Source organism: Hippoglossus stenolepis, chromosome 5 (assembly GCF_022539355.2).
Source record: "Hippoglossus stenolepis isolate QCI-W04-F060 chromosome 5, HSTE1.2, whole genome shotgun sequence".
Taxonomy (NCBI): domain Eukaryota; kingdom Metazoa; phylum Chordata; class Actinopteri; order Pleuronectiformes; family Pleuronectidae; genus Hippoglossus; species Hippoglossus stenolepis.
Genome location: NC_061487.1, coordinates 10,913,667 through 10,932,808, shown reverse-complemented (window position 1 = coordinate 10,932,808; position 19,142 = coordinate 10,913,667). Strand labels below are relative to the sequence as shown.

Genomic DNA, 19,142 nt, shown 5'->3' with positions numbered 1-19,142 from the left:
AGTTGGGTTGTTACCTAGTTAGTTTGAGTTCATTGTTGTAAAGGTTCTACAGTTTGCTCTCAGAACCTCCACGCTGCTAAGAGGCAGTGCTCACAAGTGCTGGGTGTGCTGCCCCTTGGGAGGTTTCCAAGTGTTTAGCAAATCAATAAGTATTTTAAGAAGATACAATTTCCTGTTTCAGTCAGAGGTTCAACAGAGAGGCTGCTATCAGACAGTTTGAGCTACATACTGATGTTTCTAAACTGTGATACATGCAAACCTGCTGTAGTGGAGTCTGAGCATAACAGATCCCTTTACACTCAACACCCAAGGTTAGACGCACTTGTTAAATAAGAGCTTGTGATTGCTCTTTCTACCTTTGCCTGAAAGCCTTATCTGCTTGTCAGTGCAGCTGAAGTAGAAAGAACGACCTTGCTTCATTCATCTTGCCACATTTCCAGTTAAACCGCGATGCGAGGGAAGACAAACATTTTCTCCTAGTGTGCCGCGTAAACTCCATAAAATTGAATGCAAAAACATTTCATTAAGATTCAAAGGGCTACATGCAAGTCATAAAGCAATGTGTGCGGTTAATTCGAAAGCATAAAAAAGCTAATGGACTATTAGAGTGTACTGCCCGAGGCTGCCTTTTCTCCTTACAGAGGAGGTACATCAATCACTTATATCAGTAATCCCCTGCAAGCTGCCGGCGGTGTCTTTGTCTCCTGCCACAGACGCGGTCCCACAGCAGAAGCGGCATCGCATGTGGCTGAAGTTGACGTCTTAACAGATAAACTGGCCCCGCTTTACTACCACTGTCACTATATCCTGCCCTCGGTCTTCTGAGATATTGATGGGAGGCAGCAGTCAATGAGAAAAAAAAGCAGTGACAGAGGAGACGCCTGAGGAGTCCGGCTAAGCTGCCGCATGTTTGTTCTCTCCTCCTCTTCCTCATATACCTGCAGGAACAATGATAAGATGGGACACGGACGAGAGAATGTTCACGACTGAGCTTTGCTGCAGGCTCGTATTTTTTAAAAAACAGCCCCTTTTTGGTGAAGTTTGTTTTCCTGAAAGCGGCTCTGAACAGCTTAAAGTGACGTGAGATATTTACCAAAGTGGAGACTTTAAGCACTTGGCTGCGTCACAAGTACACAATTTCCCAATGTCTTTGTCAATATGGGACCGTGCCACGGAGAATGTGAGGGGAAAAGAGAGAGACTTTTCATCCTTTAGTTACACTCGACTAAGCTGGTTTGCTGCATTTGTTGAGAGAAAGCTTGTGGTCGTCTCGGGGGGCTTTGAATGAAAACAAATTTCTCTTCTGGGCTACAGCTGCGGCATATCCATGAGCAAACAGCCAGCAGATGTGTCCTGGTCCAGCTCCTCCATCCCTGCGCCCGTTTTCTCCCATCTCTTCCTGATCATCTTCATGCACAATTGTCCGACAAATGATCTCTCGTGAATAATCCCCATCGATTTGCTTCAGACCAATGAGAGAATTCCTGTTGACTCAGTGCATATGGAACAGTTGTGGTCTGCGGAGCTGCATATGTTGGATTCAACAAACTCTACAGCTGCTAAATAATTTGTTGCAGATATTGTTCGCCGGCAGGTGCTCGTGAATGAATATGTATTTGTGCGATTGAAGAGAATAGTTTATTGCGTGTATAATTACATTTAAATATGTGTGAAGAAACTTTAAGAGGCTACAGCTTGTAGGGAGCGGAGGAAGTCAATATGACCAGAAATAATGTTTAATTTAGTCAGAAATAGTTATTTTTGCAATAACTAAAAATTTAAGTTTTACTCTTTAACGTCACTTTTAGCCTCGTTATCCTAGCTCACTTTGCAGAGACCTAAGCTGTCACAAGACATCTCGAGGACTGTGCTGAGGGAAGATCTTCAGTGAAAATATCTGAGATTATCTAGGAAGCTGCAGCCAGCCTCATAGAAGCCTGTCCCATCTGTCAGATGTGACTGTGGATCCACACGACCGACTGAATACGTTTGTTAAGCCGGAGAGACATCAGCCAAAGAGGACACACAGAGGATGGAAAAATCCCTAATGCACGAGTTAAGGCTACTTAATATTCCCCTGTTGATTGGGAATTAATTGTTCCATCTGGCTCTCATGAAAACCAGTGATGAGAATAGAAGAACAACACTCCTTTCTCTCTTCCTGACACGGCTCCTCTTTTTTTATTGTCCCCTGGTATATACTGGGTCCATGCCTGCATCCACCGGTCTGCAATAATTATGTTTCATGAAACTTCACAGTTGTGTTAATCAAGTAGTGAAGTCGTAACCCCTTTGATATTTTGGGTTCACCAGGGGGGTATTTCATCTCCTTATGACTCATTTCATTGTTTCACTGTGGTCATGGAGTATGACTATAGCAAACAGCGAGGCTAGGAAGAGAAAGAGGAGGGGGGAGCCTGGGCTGGACAGGCTGTACCATAGGGAGAGCTGGGAAATTTGATCATTTTTCTCTGGGACTGTCATACGCCATAGGCAGCCTCATTTGTCTGGTCCAACTCCTTTGTTTCCACTCGGCTGCCTGTTCCAGGATTAGGCTGCGGAGCGGGAGACAAGCAGCAAAATAAGACCAGAGAGAGACAGAGACGGCAAAAAGAGCTATAGAAGCTAATTATTAAAGTGCTCCATGTTTCTTTAACACACTACTTAAAGTCTAATGTACATGCTGGAGTATTAAATGTGCTGAGTGGCCAAATAAAGCGGTTGTGAGGGACGGAGGGATGAGGGGAGCTGCATGGTGGGTTTTTATTCTCCCCTCCAAATTGCCCTGCGGTTCCTCAGGAGCTGTGTTGACCCAGTTTATCTCCCGCTCAGGTGATTAATGCAACATCGCTGCAAACAAAGGTCACGTCAGGAGGCAGGGGAGCAGGTCGGAGCACAACAAGAGCTAAGGGAGTTTGATATTGCTACTGTTATGGCTGAGAAAATAAGTTGTTTGTAGTTTTGTAGGGCATCACTCAGTCTCCAGAGGCATGTGCAGGAAAACACACGCACGCACGCACGCACGCACATGCACAGGAAGGAACCAGGAATGAGAAAAACCCACAACACTATTATTGGGTTATATAGCCATTATAACATTATAAATATCTTTTATATGTGTTCTGGTAACAGGTAATGATGTTAGCTGTGTGGGGAGCCTTAAATTGGAAGAATAAATTCAAGGAACTCCAGTGAGTGTAAAGTTAGAGAAATGTTCAGAGCTTCCAGATGTATAAGAGGTGATTATAAGAAGTGTATAGGATTCAGTTTGGAGTCTGCTCTCCGCTTGTGGCTTTGCTTTTTTGCTGTCGTCATAGTTTTTAAACCCAAAATGCAACCTGACATCTCCCTTTAGTCTTGGCGGTGTCTTTATTAGCGCCGCCCCCACCACGCAACAGCAATGGCATCAAAGCTTAACTCGTCTATAGGGAAAGCCCATAGACTGTAAAAAGCATACATTAAAAGATCAATCAAGGGATTTTCTTTGAATCGATATCAGATTTGCCTTACGCAAAGATGAAAAATGAGTGGAGGAATATCTGGGGTTAAAAATATAATCTTTCTCTGGAGGGATTCCCCGCTGGCCTCTGTGCCTTTTAATGTTCATTTAGAGGCAGCGCACATACACAGCCAGCGTTACTTGAAAGTGTCGACTGCTGAAGAATTTAGGTTATATACAGTACTATAGGCGATGCGTTTGGTTTGTATGTTGCTTTCTAAAGAGAGAGGCTGTGATTCACTGTGCCCGCCCTGCTCCTATTTCTCCACAGCTGACACTTGTGAATATGAATGGCTCTCTTTTACTCGTCTAGTTATCATTGAAACTCATTTCATTTTGCCGTGCGAGCAAAATGCTGCACTCCAAAACCACATTTAAATGCAATTACAAGTGTGATTATTCTGTGTCGAACCTTTTTTTTTTTTTTTTGCGGTTATCTAAATTATAATCTGTGCTTTCAGCGTTTGTACCACGGCCCATTCGGAGGTATTCCACCTCCGTGGGGTGTCCTTTAGAGAAATTAATGCTGCTTAATGAAGCAATTATTTCCTTTATAAGCCAGCTGTGCAAATTGTTTTCAATCTGCCTGAAAACCCCAGTTCATTCTGTGAAGATGAGGTTAAAGATGGAGTGAGAGAACAGAGGTCATCTGGGCTTTGAACTAACATACTGATAATGTTGCATCAGACTGCAATTTTGTGCGTATGGCTTCTAATATTGTATCCATAAAGATTTCTTTTTGATCATCTGTCCAGAAGACATTGCAGAGCTGTGTGGAGCAGTGTGGGGAAAATGGCCCAGAGGGCGCAATGATGTCTTCATATGTTATGAGAGGTTTTTCTGAGGGCTGATGCAGGAGATGCAGTGAAAAATTTAAACAAGTTTAACTCACAGTATATGTAGGGAGACTCAATCAGTTATATTAGATATTTTATGTATATATGTATAACATATAGATAACTAATGTCATGTTATGTCGGTTACCCAGAAAACTGTGGTTCTTTGGTTCTGCCCATTCTAGTTTATTTAAACCAGTAAGATTGTCTGTCCCCATAGCAACTCATATATAGTTTTTAATAAAAATGCTCACACAAAATATGTTTCCTTGTCTTCCTCAGGTGAATGGAAAGGAGCTGTCCAAGTCCAATCATGAGGAGACCTTGGAGGCCTTCTGTGGTGCCAAGGAGCCCGTCGTGGTGCAGGTCATCAGGCGGACCCCCAGCGGCCGACCCCACGGCCCCCTTCAGGAAATCCATGTGGTGGACGTGTGCACTCAGACCGACATCACCTTTGAACACATCATGGCGCTGGCAAAGCTGCGGCCTTCGACCCCTCCTGTGCCTGACGTCTGTCCCTTCCTGCTCTCTGACAGGTGAGTACAGGAGGAAATGTGATATTTGACTAAACTGAATATCGATACAGATTACATGTGTATTTTACATCTCTGTAAATCAGCACTACTCAATACGATTGTGACTTCTACTTTCTTGGGTCAAAAATATGATACAGAAAAGTCATTTTTACTTAAATATGAAATTACTACAAATATGTTTTGTTCAGTGCCACAAAGAGTTTTTAGTTGTGACCTTATTTTGACTTTGACTGATGGTAATTAGAAGGAAGAAAAATAAGTGAGAGGTGGCATTGAGCTATGAAGCAGAAATATCAGTGTTTACAGAATTAGCATTATGCAGAACGCCTGTAAAATATAAATGAAGTTTCTAATCCGTTGCATAGTTGATTCTCACAAATGTAGATTAGTTGGTTCTCAGTGACCTTCACAACTTTATATAAAGAACAAATTATATATTCTGTTTACACTGTGTATATTATTTATATTCTATTTATATTTTTGTATTTCCTTGTGTTTATGTTGCATCTTTCTTATTTGTTACTTTTAGAGATGTCTGTTTTTTGACAATACTCTTTGCTGCTGCAACACAGCAAATATCCCCATCGTGGGACTAATGAAAGATTATAGTTGAGTATCAATACAGAATGCATGTGTAAACTGTGGTCAGTATTTCAATGTTTGGCATAAAGTATTAATTTTAAATGTATCCAGAAGTAGATGAATGGAAAGTAAGAAGCTGATAGTATTTTTACATGATTCATGTTCACCCAAAACCGTCACAGCCTCAAGTGACTGTGAAAAATGCAGAATGTCTAAAAGTATTTTGAGAATCAACTGGAGGTTTTCCTGAGAAATAACAAAAGAAAAAGAGGTTCATTATCTCCTCTTCTTTCATTTTCATTAATATTCTTTTCATCTCAAAGGAGAATTACACTGAGAACAAAAATAGTTTAGCACAAAGCAAGATCTGGGTTTCAGCTCTTGGGACTGAAACAATGAAATAATAGTGTTATAGCACAGAGCCGGGGTGTCAGGACTATCTCTGTGAACAACTAGTGTGTTCAGTACAGTAGTTAATTAATTCCAACAATGGTAAACATCCTGAGTTTCCGTCGTCATCTGTCACTGGAGACTTGCTCAGACGTTCTGAGACGGAGTATCAGTCGGCTCTTCCATCTGCGTCGCTCATTATTACAAACATCATCAAACCTGTGTGTTATTGTCGAGGTTACATGCAAGGTATGAAACACTGTAACATGACTTCATCAAAATCATTGCCATGTGTATATATCTCACAGTATCACCATACTATTCCCCACAGGGCCTTCTCGCCATAATTGGAGCTACTTGGCGTATCCATTTTGGCTCATGGAAGGTGATTAAAGCAAATGGGCTAATAAAAAACCAGGCAACACTGTGCAACGTGTGCTTGTGGGATACTTACAGCCTGAGGCCGAACCCAAGTGTAATCAATGTGTCCCATAAAACTCACAATTTCTTCTCTTCATCTGAGATCAGGTGCACAGTTCAATACACAGCAGATTTTATAGATACAGCAAATGTTTGTCACTCTGACGTCTGAGGCTCGACGGTAAAAACTGTAATTGTGTTCTTTGCACTCAGAGCCAAATGTTGTTATATGTGTAATATTGAGGGATCCGAGTATAAATCATTCAGACGTTTCCCAGCCGGGTTGTGTGACTGGACGGTTGAGGCGAGACAGTTTTACAGTGCTGGGCAAAGAGTCAGACGGCATTTGAACGCATCACTCAACATGTTAAACACGGCGTCTTTTTAGAAGTTTTTCTCCCCGACGATTATCATGTGTGGCACTGAGGGTGCTCGTCTTGTTAGAACCCCACAATGCGGCTTTGTTCAGTGAGTGAGGGAAGCATAATAGAATGACACTGTACAATGTGGGGGGTTTTGTCTGTCAAGAGCAGGAAGCAAATGATGTGGATATGCTGTTATTAACCCAGGGCTGTACTTTTATCACACGCACGTCTGTGGCAGTGAAAGCTCTCGACAAATCGTTTATTCTTCAGATTCCAGCGAAGACAAAGGCGAGGGAATCCTGTCACTTCCAAGTATTGACATGTTTAAAGGGAAACGAGGGGAAGGATCTTGCTAACGCCCACCTCTCCACCTCTTTCTCTTTCTCTTCCTCCCACCCTGTCTGTCTCTTCCTCTCTTTCTGTCTCCACCGACAGCTGTCACTCTCTCCATACAATGGATCAGGAATTCTATGAAGGGACAGACTACCTCTCCCCTATTCCTGCTGATGGAGAGAGGACAGAGGAGTTTGAATACGAGGTAAGAATCGCACATGACGTCACTGCTGACTTCAGCCTGTTAGATTTATAGGCATGGCTGATATTATTGGTAGTTGTAGCTCCTTGCAGATAAATATGAATACACATGATGATAGATACGTAAATGTGGGTCAGAAGTGCCAAAGATAGACGGAGCAATTGGGTTGAATCCGCTTTCGTTCTGGGAGGGAAATTAATATCACCTTAATATTTGTTCATGAAACATGGGGCGAGCCAGTTAGCTTAACTTAGTCTCATTCTGTCATCTACACACAAATAGAAACATATAAACACTGGAATGGCACTCAGAAGAGTTCAAACCCCCAAGGACCAACAAGTTTTAACCACATATATATATTAGCTAGATTTTTATCTGAACTGCACCAAATCGCGCACACTCATAAATCTCAGTGCCCTAAATATGCCTGGTATTGTCCTATTTACAGAGATCCACATTTTCACCTCGGAAATCAGTGAAAATGCGAAAGAAACGTAAAATTCCTGGATCAGTGCCAAAGTTCAATGGGCTCTGTCTTAGGCCTTGACCATCCTCCAACTAAGTTTCATGGAATGCGTTTTATCGAAGACCTTCTGCCAAACAAACAAACCAAATATGAAAACATAACCCTGTTGGTTTCATCATGAGTTGTGTGCTTTTGGCCAAGCACAGTGTCTTCTGGGTTGTCTTGATGTCACTGTGAAATTGTTGAAAGTAGAAAACCTTCAAATATTTGTTTCAGCGTTGACCGTGAACTGGCTGAATCGGTGCAATCACGGCAAACACACAGCAAAAGCTTTCATACAAAGTTACACACATGTACAAACACGACACACCTTCCTAACCCCTGCAACAAACAGACACACATTCTGTCAACACTCGATATTTAGTGATGCTTATCAATTGGTGGAAGGGTGCAAACACTAATTGACTCGACAGACAGATCCCAGGGGCACAGTAGTAACAGATGATCAGCCACATTGCAGACAGCTTGAAAAACCCCTCGCTTCCCCTGGTAATGATGACACACCTCCATGTGTTTTCGCTTTTATTTCCCGACAAAGTAAAAAAAGAGAAAGCAGAAAAGCTGCAGACAGCGACAGTGTTACCTGAAACTTGTTAATTGTTTCCGCAACTCCGGAAGAAAAGCGCTAGCGAGCAGGTCGACTCCGAGCTCAATCGAAGCCAATTAAGTGAGGTGTGTTTGTGTGGCAGGGCTGGTAGAGAAAAAAAATCTGGAAACACATTTCTTTGCTTCTGCATCTTTTACTCGGCTGTAAGTAACAAGCAGCTGCAGGTGATCCGATGCAGATTTCCATGCAGACGCATGGGTTCCTCCACGGTGATGGGAGGAGGTAAACAAGACTCTGTCGCCCCTCCCTGCATTGGTCCAATATTCTTTATTTCGGAGTCACTGAGGTGGCAGCACGGGCCCTCAGAGTGGTCTGATGTATGATGATTGCTCCCCCCCTCCCTCCCCCTATTTGTTTCATTTGAATTTGTTCTGAATGCTTCCACCCACTGAGCTCGAGCTGTCTTTCCACATCTGAAGAGATTTGTGCACCCACCTGGATCGCAGAGGCCCTGGTGTCAAATCGTAATAAATATAATGTATGAAATCCTCTGTTTATGCCTCATTGCTATTAACAAATCCTATTATACTGTGTATGCTTTGTAGCTCGCTCCATTTTTTCTATTTCATGCTCAGGGGGTTAGATACCCACTAATGCAGCCCTACTTACTGTATGTCAGCTGAAAAATGCCACAAGGGGGTGTGTAGGCAAAAACTGAAAAGCTTTCAGGGTCGACCCAATCCCTAACCCCCCGCTGACAGAGACGAAGCTAGAGTGAAGGAAAGACATTTCTTAAAATTACCTTTGTTTGATGAAAATGCACAGTGGGAGTGAGCAGTTTGCTTTAACATCACAGAGAAACCATCTAAATCTAATTTCTAATACCCCCGGGGTATTGATGTTTCTGTTAGAGTAATCAACAGCCCTGGAGCACAGTGGCTGATGAGGTGGGGGATGCCAAGTGCCACTGAAATACACATCCATAGTATTTTTTATACTTGTAGGCTGTGTGGATTAATAAAAGAAGTGTGCTAGTTTGATTTTACCATTGCTGGACGTTGTACTTACACAAAGTAGCCACAGGGATCACCACATACCACTGATGTTTGTCTAATGTAAACGTGTCACTCATAGCGATAAACCCTCAGAGAATTATCACCCAATTTAGCATATTTTGGCCAATTGTTTTGGTAGGTGTGGGCTTTGAGACCAGAAGCAGCCCAGTGTCGATGCAAAAAGAGGCTGCACTGGTGCGGTTGTGTTACTTCACGTACAGAGGAGACATGAGATAGAACCGAAGAAGGCTGGCTGAGTAGGAGGTCATGCAAGATTGTTTTACTATAATTACAAAAATTTTCATTTCAGCAATTGCAAGGTAAAACGTACAAATGTGACGTATGCATTATGGTGCAGTAGTTTTAGTAATGGACTGTGTGGGCTTGCACATAGTTATTGCTCTTTCTGGATGATGCTCGGTGTCTCCCACAGAATTAGCTCAATCTGTGGCAGTATCTGCTTGCATGTGAGGGAGCATGAGAGTTCGTTCTCATGTGCAACGGAGACCAAATGGCAGCTCAGAGTGCAGTCCTCCCTGGCTGCTGAGAACTCCATGAACCTTGCAGGAACATGCAAACCTCTAGCCGGAGCTACGATGAGGGCTGCCTGTGAAGATGGTAAAAACTTTGTGGATGTTTTGACAGATTTCTCTTGGTGCTGCCGAGACGAGAGACAAGGAGGGAGATAGCGAGAGGGCGACAGAGCATAACACATAGTTAGAGATCCTATGTGTTTATGAGTGTGTAAAAAAAAAAGATTTTCTTGACAACACGCAGACACCAGTGTTCGCTTTTATTGCCACAAACTCTCTTGACATCTTCGTCTGTGTCTTCTGCAGACATTACTCTTTATACTAGGCAGATAATCTGGAGGCTCTCACTCTGACATTTGCGTTCACACATGCGCCTCCTGGGGAGCAAGAGTTCAGTGCATGTCTGAAAGCAGCTTAATTGTCAAAATGATGTTTGTATTGCATTGTGGAAAAAGTTGAGCCAGGTCTTTTTATTTATTCTTTGCTGAACTGAGTGCAGTTTTGTTTCTGTTTCACCCCTGTTATTAACTCTGTTTCCCAGCTAGACTCCAGTAGACTGCCTGTGAAAGTCAGTCACATTCTCAATTTAAAGCTCTCACCACACAAGACACAGTCTTACACATTTAACCAGCCATGACTGACACTGTGTTCAAGGTTTAGGTTTGAGAAATGTGACTACAGTGTGATTCTTCCTATAGTAACCTTTCATTCTGCACTGCGCATGTACTCAATATGTACTGGCAGGGTTTTGGAGCCAGAAATCATGGCTTGATCACCCACTGGAGCCAAAATCAACATTATACAAACTAAAGTACAGTAGCATCAGTGGATCTGTTGCAAGTTTCTACACCTATGACAGCTATCTTCACTTTCATGCCAATATTTGCAGTTCTACATATTTAAGTTTTGCAAGTTAAAGTAAAATGGATATTGACAACCGCCACTCACTGGCATTGAGCATTGTGTTTTCACACCCAATCTGCTTAGTTCAGTTAAAATAGTTCAGTATGAAATCTATCAATCAAGCCAGGGTGCAGACCCCGAGCATTTCATAGCAGAGAATACTGTTTAGTTATTGCATGATTTTGAAACCTAATTTTATATATTTGATGATTTGTTTAATCTTTAAAATTTGGCTGGGTGATCAAAAACTAATATAAAACACCTATTTATTACAGCTTTACATTAACTAACTAAACAAACCCTAAATGCTGTACAGGAGATTACAATGTTTCTGTCATTTTTGATGTTTGAATTATTTGGTATAATGGAACAAACAGCTCATCCCTCATAGGTAGAATTTCACACACAAGAAAACAATACAGTTCCTTGGATTCCTTGATGTGTATATGGAGCTGCAGCATGTTCCTAATCATTCCTTTGATTAGTTTCATTGAGTTCTGACGACACAAAGAAAAAAGTACTCCAAGCTCAGAGAGTCGTCCAACTCTTCCATCCGAGCATTTGTGACTGCTTTTTCTATTACTGGTAATCAAAGGCGCCATTATTGCGACAGCACCCAGTGTGCTTTGATGGTAGGCGCCAATCTTCTTCCTAATCACGCCATCGCAGTCATTAATTTACTGTCAGCTCTCGTCCCTGTGCCACGCTGCAATCTCCTGCCTGAGAGGCAGAGAGCTCGCCAGGAAGATGGAGGGAAAAAAATCAAAAGGAAAGAGGGGAGACGGAGAGTGGTGAATGTGTTCGATAGATAAGGAGATACCCTTCTTTCGCGGAGGCTTCCGAGCATGAGTGGGTGTTCTTTCTACACAGTATTGTCGTAAAACAAGAAGAAGGGAAAAAATCTAGTAATGGAAAAGGGTTACATGTTTGTGCTGCACATACATACACACGCAGGTTTGATGTTTCATCCCACATGCCGTAATTGTAGATAACGATTTTCTCTGATCATAAGTCTACCTCACATTTATTAGTCATAATTAACTTGATTCACAGAGCTGGATAAGGATGATGTAGTCTCTACTCACACCTCTGTTTTGCCTCAGTCTTTGCAATTAATTTGTGTGGTTTATTTTTAGACTCACGTCTCCAAGACATTGCTGGAGATTTCAGTATTTCCCACAGATATCCCTCACATCATATTAGCATGCAAGATGTGCCCTGTCTCTGTAGCTCCCATTACCTCCATGACTGCTCCGTTGCATCAGGAGATGTGCCACTAATAATATTGCTACCAACAATAATGGAGAAGCTCATTAGTAACATTTTTAATATAGCTAATGACTGATTTTGTGCAGCTTACTTTGTTCAGGTAGTCGGCACCAGAGCCTCTTCCGTCTTTCACGTTGTATCTTTTCATATCAGCCGGGGATTTGAAGCTGTCATCGCTTCTAAGGCAGTCAATTAAAGATCTGAGCTCCTTGTCAGGTGGAAGCGGTTGAGAAAGATAAAACGACAAAGCTGAGATGATGTCGTTTTTCCTCGGCTCTCTTTTTTTGTCGGTGCTAATGTGTGTGCCCTGCTGAGTATACTTGTTTGTGTAAGCAGAGGGTTTTTGCAGGGACTCTGGGAATTGTTCTTTTGAGTATGACTGTGTATGGGGGTGTAACCTGGCAGCAGCGTGCGACTGCATGGTCCAAACACACGTCAATCTGTCAATATGTGAGAAAGGCAGAGGTAGAGGAAATGACTGACAGGGGAGAAGGGGGAAATGAGAATTGAGCCATAAGGTGTGTTTATATGTGTACGTGGGGAAGTGGAGTGGGTCATAAATGGGATGAAAGGGGTAGCCAGGGGCACCAGGTGGCAGGCGTATTGGCCCTTTTCCCTTCTTCCCCTCATCTCATCCCACCATGGACATCATCCCCCCTTTTTGTCCGCTTCCCAAGCCCTGCCACATCTGACACGTGTAACCAGCCAACCCACACTTGTCACAGAGGAAATGAATCTCTCTGTTTCTGCGTGAGACCCCTCTGAGCCCCACCAGAGCCCTTGCTACCGCCTCATTTCTCTCTGCCCCCCACCTCCCATCCCTCTACCAAGTCACTCCTGCTGCTGAGAGTTGCTGTGTTTCTGCTCTAATGAAGACCTTGGGAGGAGAGGCCATTTCACACTTGATTCCCTCCAACACCCTTGATATGTTTCAGCATTTGGAGATGGAGCACAGGCCTTTGCAGTTTGGTGTTTGGCTGCGCCTGTGTTGTGGGGAAACTGAGAGCGTGAAGTTGTTTATGTGAAAATTGTGGAAATGAGAAGTTGTGTTTGGTTGATTTTTATATAATTTAAAGGGGGAATGTGGCACTCAACAAAAGTTCTGGGTGGGGTTAATCCAATCTCACTTCTTGTGCATTTGTAAGTGTGAAAATTCAGACACCAGGGTACTAAGCTATGTTCCAAGAGGCTCATGGGAAATTTGACAACCATGGATTTGTAAGTCAACAGTTTGTTGAGCTTTCCCCTACGGGAAGATGAGGAATACGTTAGCACCGCAGCAAATATGAATATCTGGTAGCATTAGCATAATTATAGTTTATTTATAGTCTAACAGTCTATAACTTGGCAACAGCTTGAAAAACACTTGAAAACACTTGAGGTCCTCTGACATTCATCAAAGCCAAACTGTGCGAACTGAGAACGTCTTTCATGATCAAACACTCTGAGACTCAAAAACCTCAGACGAGAGTTGGCAATTTTCAAAAAACAAGTTGAGTTTTTGTGAGAAAAACTTTGTTATTTGATCTTCAGTGAAGCAGATCCTTAGTGTTTGCGCAGCCATTGTAGCCAGTTTAGTTTTATGTAAGTATAAAGAATTTATTATGTGTCTTAGATCTGTTTTTTTCTTTTTTAGAGGTTGTAGAGTTTTTGAGTCAAGGTGAACAGAGGCAGAAATCTTTTCTAACTGTTACGTCATCTATTATGAACAAAACAATACCACAAGGTCAATTTTCTCTAGTGGTATAGGAACTGGGCCACAGCTTTCAATCACATCATTTGATCTTCATTTTGTCCTGGAATTCAAAAAGAAATTGCACCTTTTTAGCACTCGAAGGATTTCGCTACCTATTTGGCTTAAAGTGTTAAAAAGGGAAATTTGACCATCTACAATTTAAGGACAATTGGTCAAAGTAAATCCACTGAGAGAGTCTGTGTGATGTGATCAGATTCCAGAGCAGCTACTAAATGGAAACTGTAGTGTGAGGTTTCCAGAGTGTGCCTCTATATCCTTTAATGCCTAACTTGCCCTTGCTCCAGGGATGACGATGTCTTGCTGTTGGTTGGTCGGTCGACCACTTTGCTCCGCACTGAAATATGTCAAAAACTACTGAATGGATGACTGACATTCATGGTCCCCAGAGGATGAAATCCAATAACTTTGTTGATCCTCTGACTTTTCCTTTAGTGCTGCCATCGGGTTGACATTTGTTGTTTGTGAAATTTCTCGACAACAATTAAATGGACTGCCATGAACACTCGCTCGCGCGCGCGCACGCACACACACACACACACACACACACACACACACACACACACACACACACACACACACACACACACAGGGACATTCAGTGCAGACTTTCAAGGCCCCTTCAAACCCCATAAAACTAAGAAGTCCCCATCAGCCTTGGCTTCTCTTTGTTTAGCACTAATCAGCGAATGTTAGCATGCTATCATGCTATCATTCTAAACTTCATACCTGCTAAACATCAGCATGTTAGTATGTCACTCAAAGCAGCTGTGTTTCTCTTGTTTTTACGTTATATCTAGGAAGTGGAATTGTATCGACTCAACAGCCAAGAGAAGCTGGGGTTGACTCTGTGCTACAGGACGGACGAAGAGGAAGATGTCGCTATCTATGTCAGTGAGGTGAGTAGATATCTTGCCCTTCAAGATGGAGGACTTAAATTACTTTCCATTCATACAAGACTTTGAGCGTTCCATCTGTTAACTTAGTTTGCCATGATTAAGTGCTTAATTTTCATATTTAAGTTTTTCACTCGAGAAACACTGAATCTTTTATCTTCTCCCCGTCTGCCTTGCTCCGGGAGATACTGTGAAAATGCATCATCCCTGCTGTTAGAAAAATTAAAGTATTAATCCTCTAGGGGTAAAAGGTATATGCATATTCTACATATTCTTTCTATTTCATTGCTTTGAAGTCTCACATTTGCATATTACACTGTTGTAGAAACAGACAATCATCACTGCTCGATTAGACTGGCTCAGTAAAATGGGAAAGCTATATTTTTTAGACTAAATTAGTTCTGACATTTAATATTCATATTCCAATTTATGATTTAATTCAGTATTTGTGAGCAAAGCAAGTTTCTCTGCCGGGTATATAATAATTTTTAAATTGAACTCTTTTATTAAACATAAATGACATTATTGAACAGTTTGGCAGTGTGCTAACTGCATGATTACAATTTCAGTTGCCAACATGAAATTACTGCCAAGACTGAAAAAAATTAGGAACAAAAAATGCTCTCAGGTCTTGTGTAAATGGTAAATGGACTGTATTTAAATTGCACATCTCCAGTCTTATTGACACGTTCATTCATACAGCTCTCCAGCGTTTTTCCTGTCACAAAACATTCATACAGTCAGCTAAGCCTTCAGGGGCAATTTAGGGTTCAGTGTCTTGCCCACGGACTTGCGGAATGCAAGAGGAGCCGAGAATCAAACCACAAACCTTCCTGTTCCCCCCGAGCCACAGGAGTTGTCCTTTCACTAGAGCAGACATTAACGAGCAGGCTGTGTGATACGTGTTAGCAAATAGACTCTTGCCCTCTGATTTTCGCCCACTTGTTGGTAGCATAAAAAAAATATACTGTTCTCCGTTCTGCTTAACTTTCGCCCCGATTCGTTTGAAGTCGACTCTGACCCTGCAAGGTGTTCGCTTCGAGAGCCGAGTGGAATATAAATCACTGAGGTCTGTGGCTGCTGGCAGCAACATCGAGTGTTCACACTGCAAAAAAAAGAAGTTGTGCTAAGAGGAGCATGCTGCATTTAGATGAGGTGACTAAATGTCACAGTGCACAGGATGGTGTTTGAGGTGGTGTTATGTGCTTTGATCTTGCATAAATAGTGAGAGCACATTATGCAAAGTAAAAAAGATGCAAGGTCATTTGAAAACAGACTTAATTTTCCAGTTTTGCAGCTCCCGTTGAACAGTCATATTAGTTTCAGTTGTCTTGCACAGAACAGTGGTCACCAAGAGCAGAAAAATACATTTCCTTCATCCAACGCTCCATCCATTTTCTACGCCTATTTATTTCTATTCAGAGGCTTGAGTCTATCCCATCATGCATAGGGCAGGGTCCATCCTTCATGTCTACAGCAGACTCAAGACAGGCATTATGATTCAAATGGGCAGTTTTCAGAGATTACACTCTACCTGCCACCTCTTTGTCAACAGCCACGACTGCATGGCTGGATTTGTGAGTCTGCGTGTGTTTGCCATCATGGAAAAATATGGCTCTACATTAGTGGACTACAGTGGCAGGAACTACCTCAGTGGTCTTGAGTATTTTAGCAGATCTCTGTCAGATTTTGTCACCATGATGGCTGAACCATCCAGACCCCTCAGGTCAGGGAGGGACAAGTCTGCTCTCTGTCCCCAGAGTCAACACGAAACATGAAGCAGCAGTTTTTAGTTTTTAAGCTCCAGATTTCAACAAGTTCCCAGAGAACAGCAGGTCTGCTGCAACTAATAGGTTTATTTATTAAATCAAATACTTAATCATTTCTTACACTGTTACTTTCACTCTTAATTTCTTTTTCAATCATTTCTTTTTTATTCTTTATGTAACTCATCTAATTTCTTTTTAAATGCTACATTTATAAATGTCTTATGTGGCTTATACAATTTGTCATGACGCCTTTTATATTTTAAATTATTCAATATGCTTTACAAATAAACTTGCCTTGCCTGCTCCCAAGAATTCAAACACAGTGAGAGGAGCATACTCCTCAGAGAAAGGTCCAAAGCTCACTCAAGTGTTCTTGCTCTACGGGAATCTAACCACAGCCACAGATCCTTGTATTTCAGTTTTCAGTTGTAGCTTCTTCAGGGTGTAGGTGCTCCCCTCATACACGCAGAAAGATTACCTCCAGTTTCCCCTCCACTCCTACCCCCATTTCTGTGTGGGGACCTCCCCCAGTGTAATGAGTGGTCCTCTGTGTAGGAGTGGACTATCATGAAGATGGAGTGCCACAGCACCTCACCATCTCCAGAGATGCCACCTGATAGGAGAGAGTGAAACGAATGGCCCCAGACGCCGATTGATTGGCCGATGAAAGAGTGTTCTGCCCCCTTGTCCACTAACATTAGTTATAGGAGGAGCAGGTGCATCATGTATTGGGGTTGAGTTATAGGCTGCAGTTGCTATATGCAGAGGCCCGTGCTCTGTCATCCTGCCAGCATATAGCAACTGAGGTGCATACAATTGAGGAGTTAAATGATGAAGGTGATAACTGAGTTTGTTTCTCTGGGCTGAAAGGCCTTTGGAAACTGACAGGGCAACAACAGGAAAACCATTGGAAACTATGGCAGCAAACCTAGTGTGTTGCTCACATTATTAATAAAAGTTGAGATACTCTAGCTGGGTGATGTCTTTAGAATGAGTTAAAACATTTTTTCAGCCACTCCCTGATTCTCTTGAATGAAGATTAAAAGTGTTTGAGGGTCATTATTTAGTTTCCTCTACTTTTACAGATCTGTCCAAACAGCATCGCTGCCAGAGACGGACGCATCCGAGAGGGGGATCGCATTTTGCAGGTACAGTAGGACACACTCTCACTCCCCCCCCCCCACACATTTTGTCGCACACACAACCGCTGTCTCACAGCACAAGAGTCCATTCATTATTAATGGCAGTTCATTAAAGGGGGAACTCGCCCCCACTGTGAATGTTAAAGGGGGAGAAGTGCCCCCCCCGGCTGTTTTAGTTACCAACTCAGCATCGACACAGGTTTCTAAGAGTTCTGGTTCAGGAGGGCGCTGTGCTGCAGCTTGGAGGCCTCCTGTGGGATGGCTGAGAGGCTATGACGGTTAATAGCCTCCAGCTTCAGCTGCAGGCCTGAGATCTGCAGGAGGAGTTCAGCACCCGACAATAAGCTGCATGTCTTAGGGCTGTGGGCTGGATAACACTGCCTCTGTCGTTTAGGTCGGTGATTATTGTTTTTGTCAAGGTTGCACTCTTGCTTTACTACTGTCGCTTTAACCACTTAAAGGCAGAGTAGAGTGCATACCTCTGCCGAGATCCAACAATCCACCACGATTGTCTAATTCTTATCGAAGAAAAAGTAAAGTGGTCGGGTTACCTAAATTATTTATTTGCCCTGAAAAAATATCTTAAACTGTTGCCTGTTTACACATTCAGCAAAAAGAGCGACCTTAGTTTGGTCATCACCAACTCCTGAGGGAAATCTCTGGTTCTTACAACTGCTAGGTGTTCACTGCTTTGGGTGGGTGCTAGAGGATGAAATTAAATTCAGTCTCATTTTCTACAATAGAGTATTATGAGAGAGGAAACAGGAATAAAGTCAAGTAATCTCTGCAAAAAAACACTGCAATTAGGAGATGGAGGGGGCAGACGCATAAGCACTGTCGGTCTAATTGTGTACCAGTGTCCACCATGTGTTGTGTGACTGATTTAGGCCAGGAGAGGGGGTGTATATTTGTGAGGCAGACCACTACTCTGGCACTATTATCCGCCAGTGACAGGGCCATTAGTCTGCCTGCAAAAAGATGGACGCCCCCTGTCAGAGGCCAGTTAATTGTATGGCTAGATGTAAGTACGCTGCCGGATACAACAGCTCCGTTGGTCCACGGCCACTGTCCCATTCATAACACCAGCTGAGTCCTGCTTCATATTCCAGAGTGTTTACACCTTCCCCGGCAGTGCCACTTCTATTGTTGTACTTGTTTTTTCTTAAGGGCTTTTGTATTGGAGTAGATAAAGCTGGCATCCGTGCACGTGTGTTTATGTGCCTGTGTTTGAATGTTTGCATCTGTGTACACAATGCATGTTTGTTTGCTTGTGTTTGGTTTGATAATGAGTGCGTTAATCATGTTTGTATGTCATCTTCAGATTAATGGCCAGGATGTACAAGACCGAGAAGAAGCAATGGCTGCACTCTCCAATGACGAGTGTCGGAACATCGTGCTGCTGGTTGCCAGACCTGAGATGCAGGTCAGGATTAACCACACACTGGCATGAATCCACTGTTAGGCTAACATGAGGAAAGGAAACACACAATTGGCAAAATACAGCCCTGAACTTTTGTCGTTCACAGGAAAATCTCTCAGGGCAAACCTTAGTACTCTGGGGTAGACGACTCTCTCCCCTCCCCACA

General features: G+C 42.7%; 1 protein-coding gene across 2 annotated transcripts in view; it reads left to right on the top strand.

Moving 5' to 3' along the window:
- LOC118110101 (PDZ domain-containing RING finger protein 4) overlaps positions 1-19,142 on the top strand; it is a 134,631-nt gene that overhangs the window by 109,465 nt on the left and 6,024 nt on the right. For both annotated transcript variants that reach the window (XM_035157703.2, XM_035157704.2), the window contains 5 exons: positions 4,618-4,871; positions 7,064-7,166; positions 14,550-14,648; positions 17,500-17,562; positions 18,878-18,979. In XM_035157703.2, the coding sequence (XP_035013594.1) occupies positions 4,618-4,871; positions 7,064-7,166; positions 14,550-14,648; positions 17,500-17,562; positions 18,878-18,979 (621 nt within the window). The remainder of the gene's footprint in view (positions 1-4,617; positions 4,872-7,063; positions 7,167-14,549; positions 14,649-17,499; positions 17,563-18,877; positions 18,980-19,142) is intronic.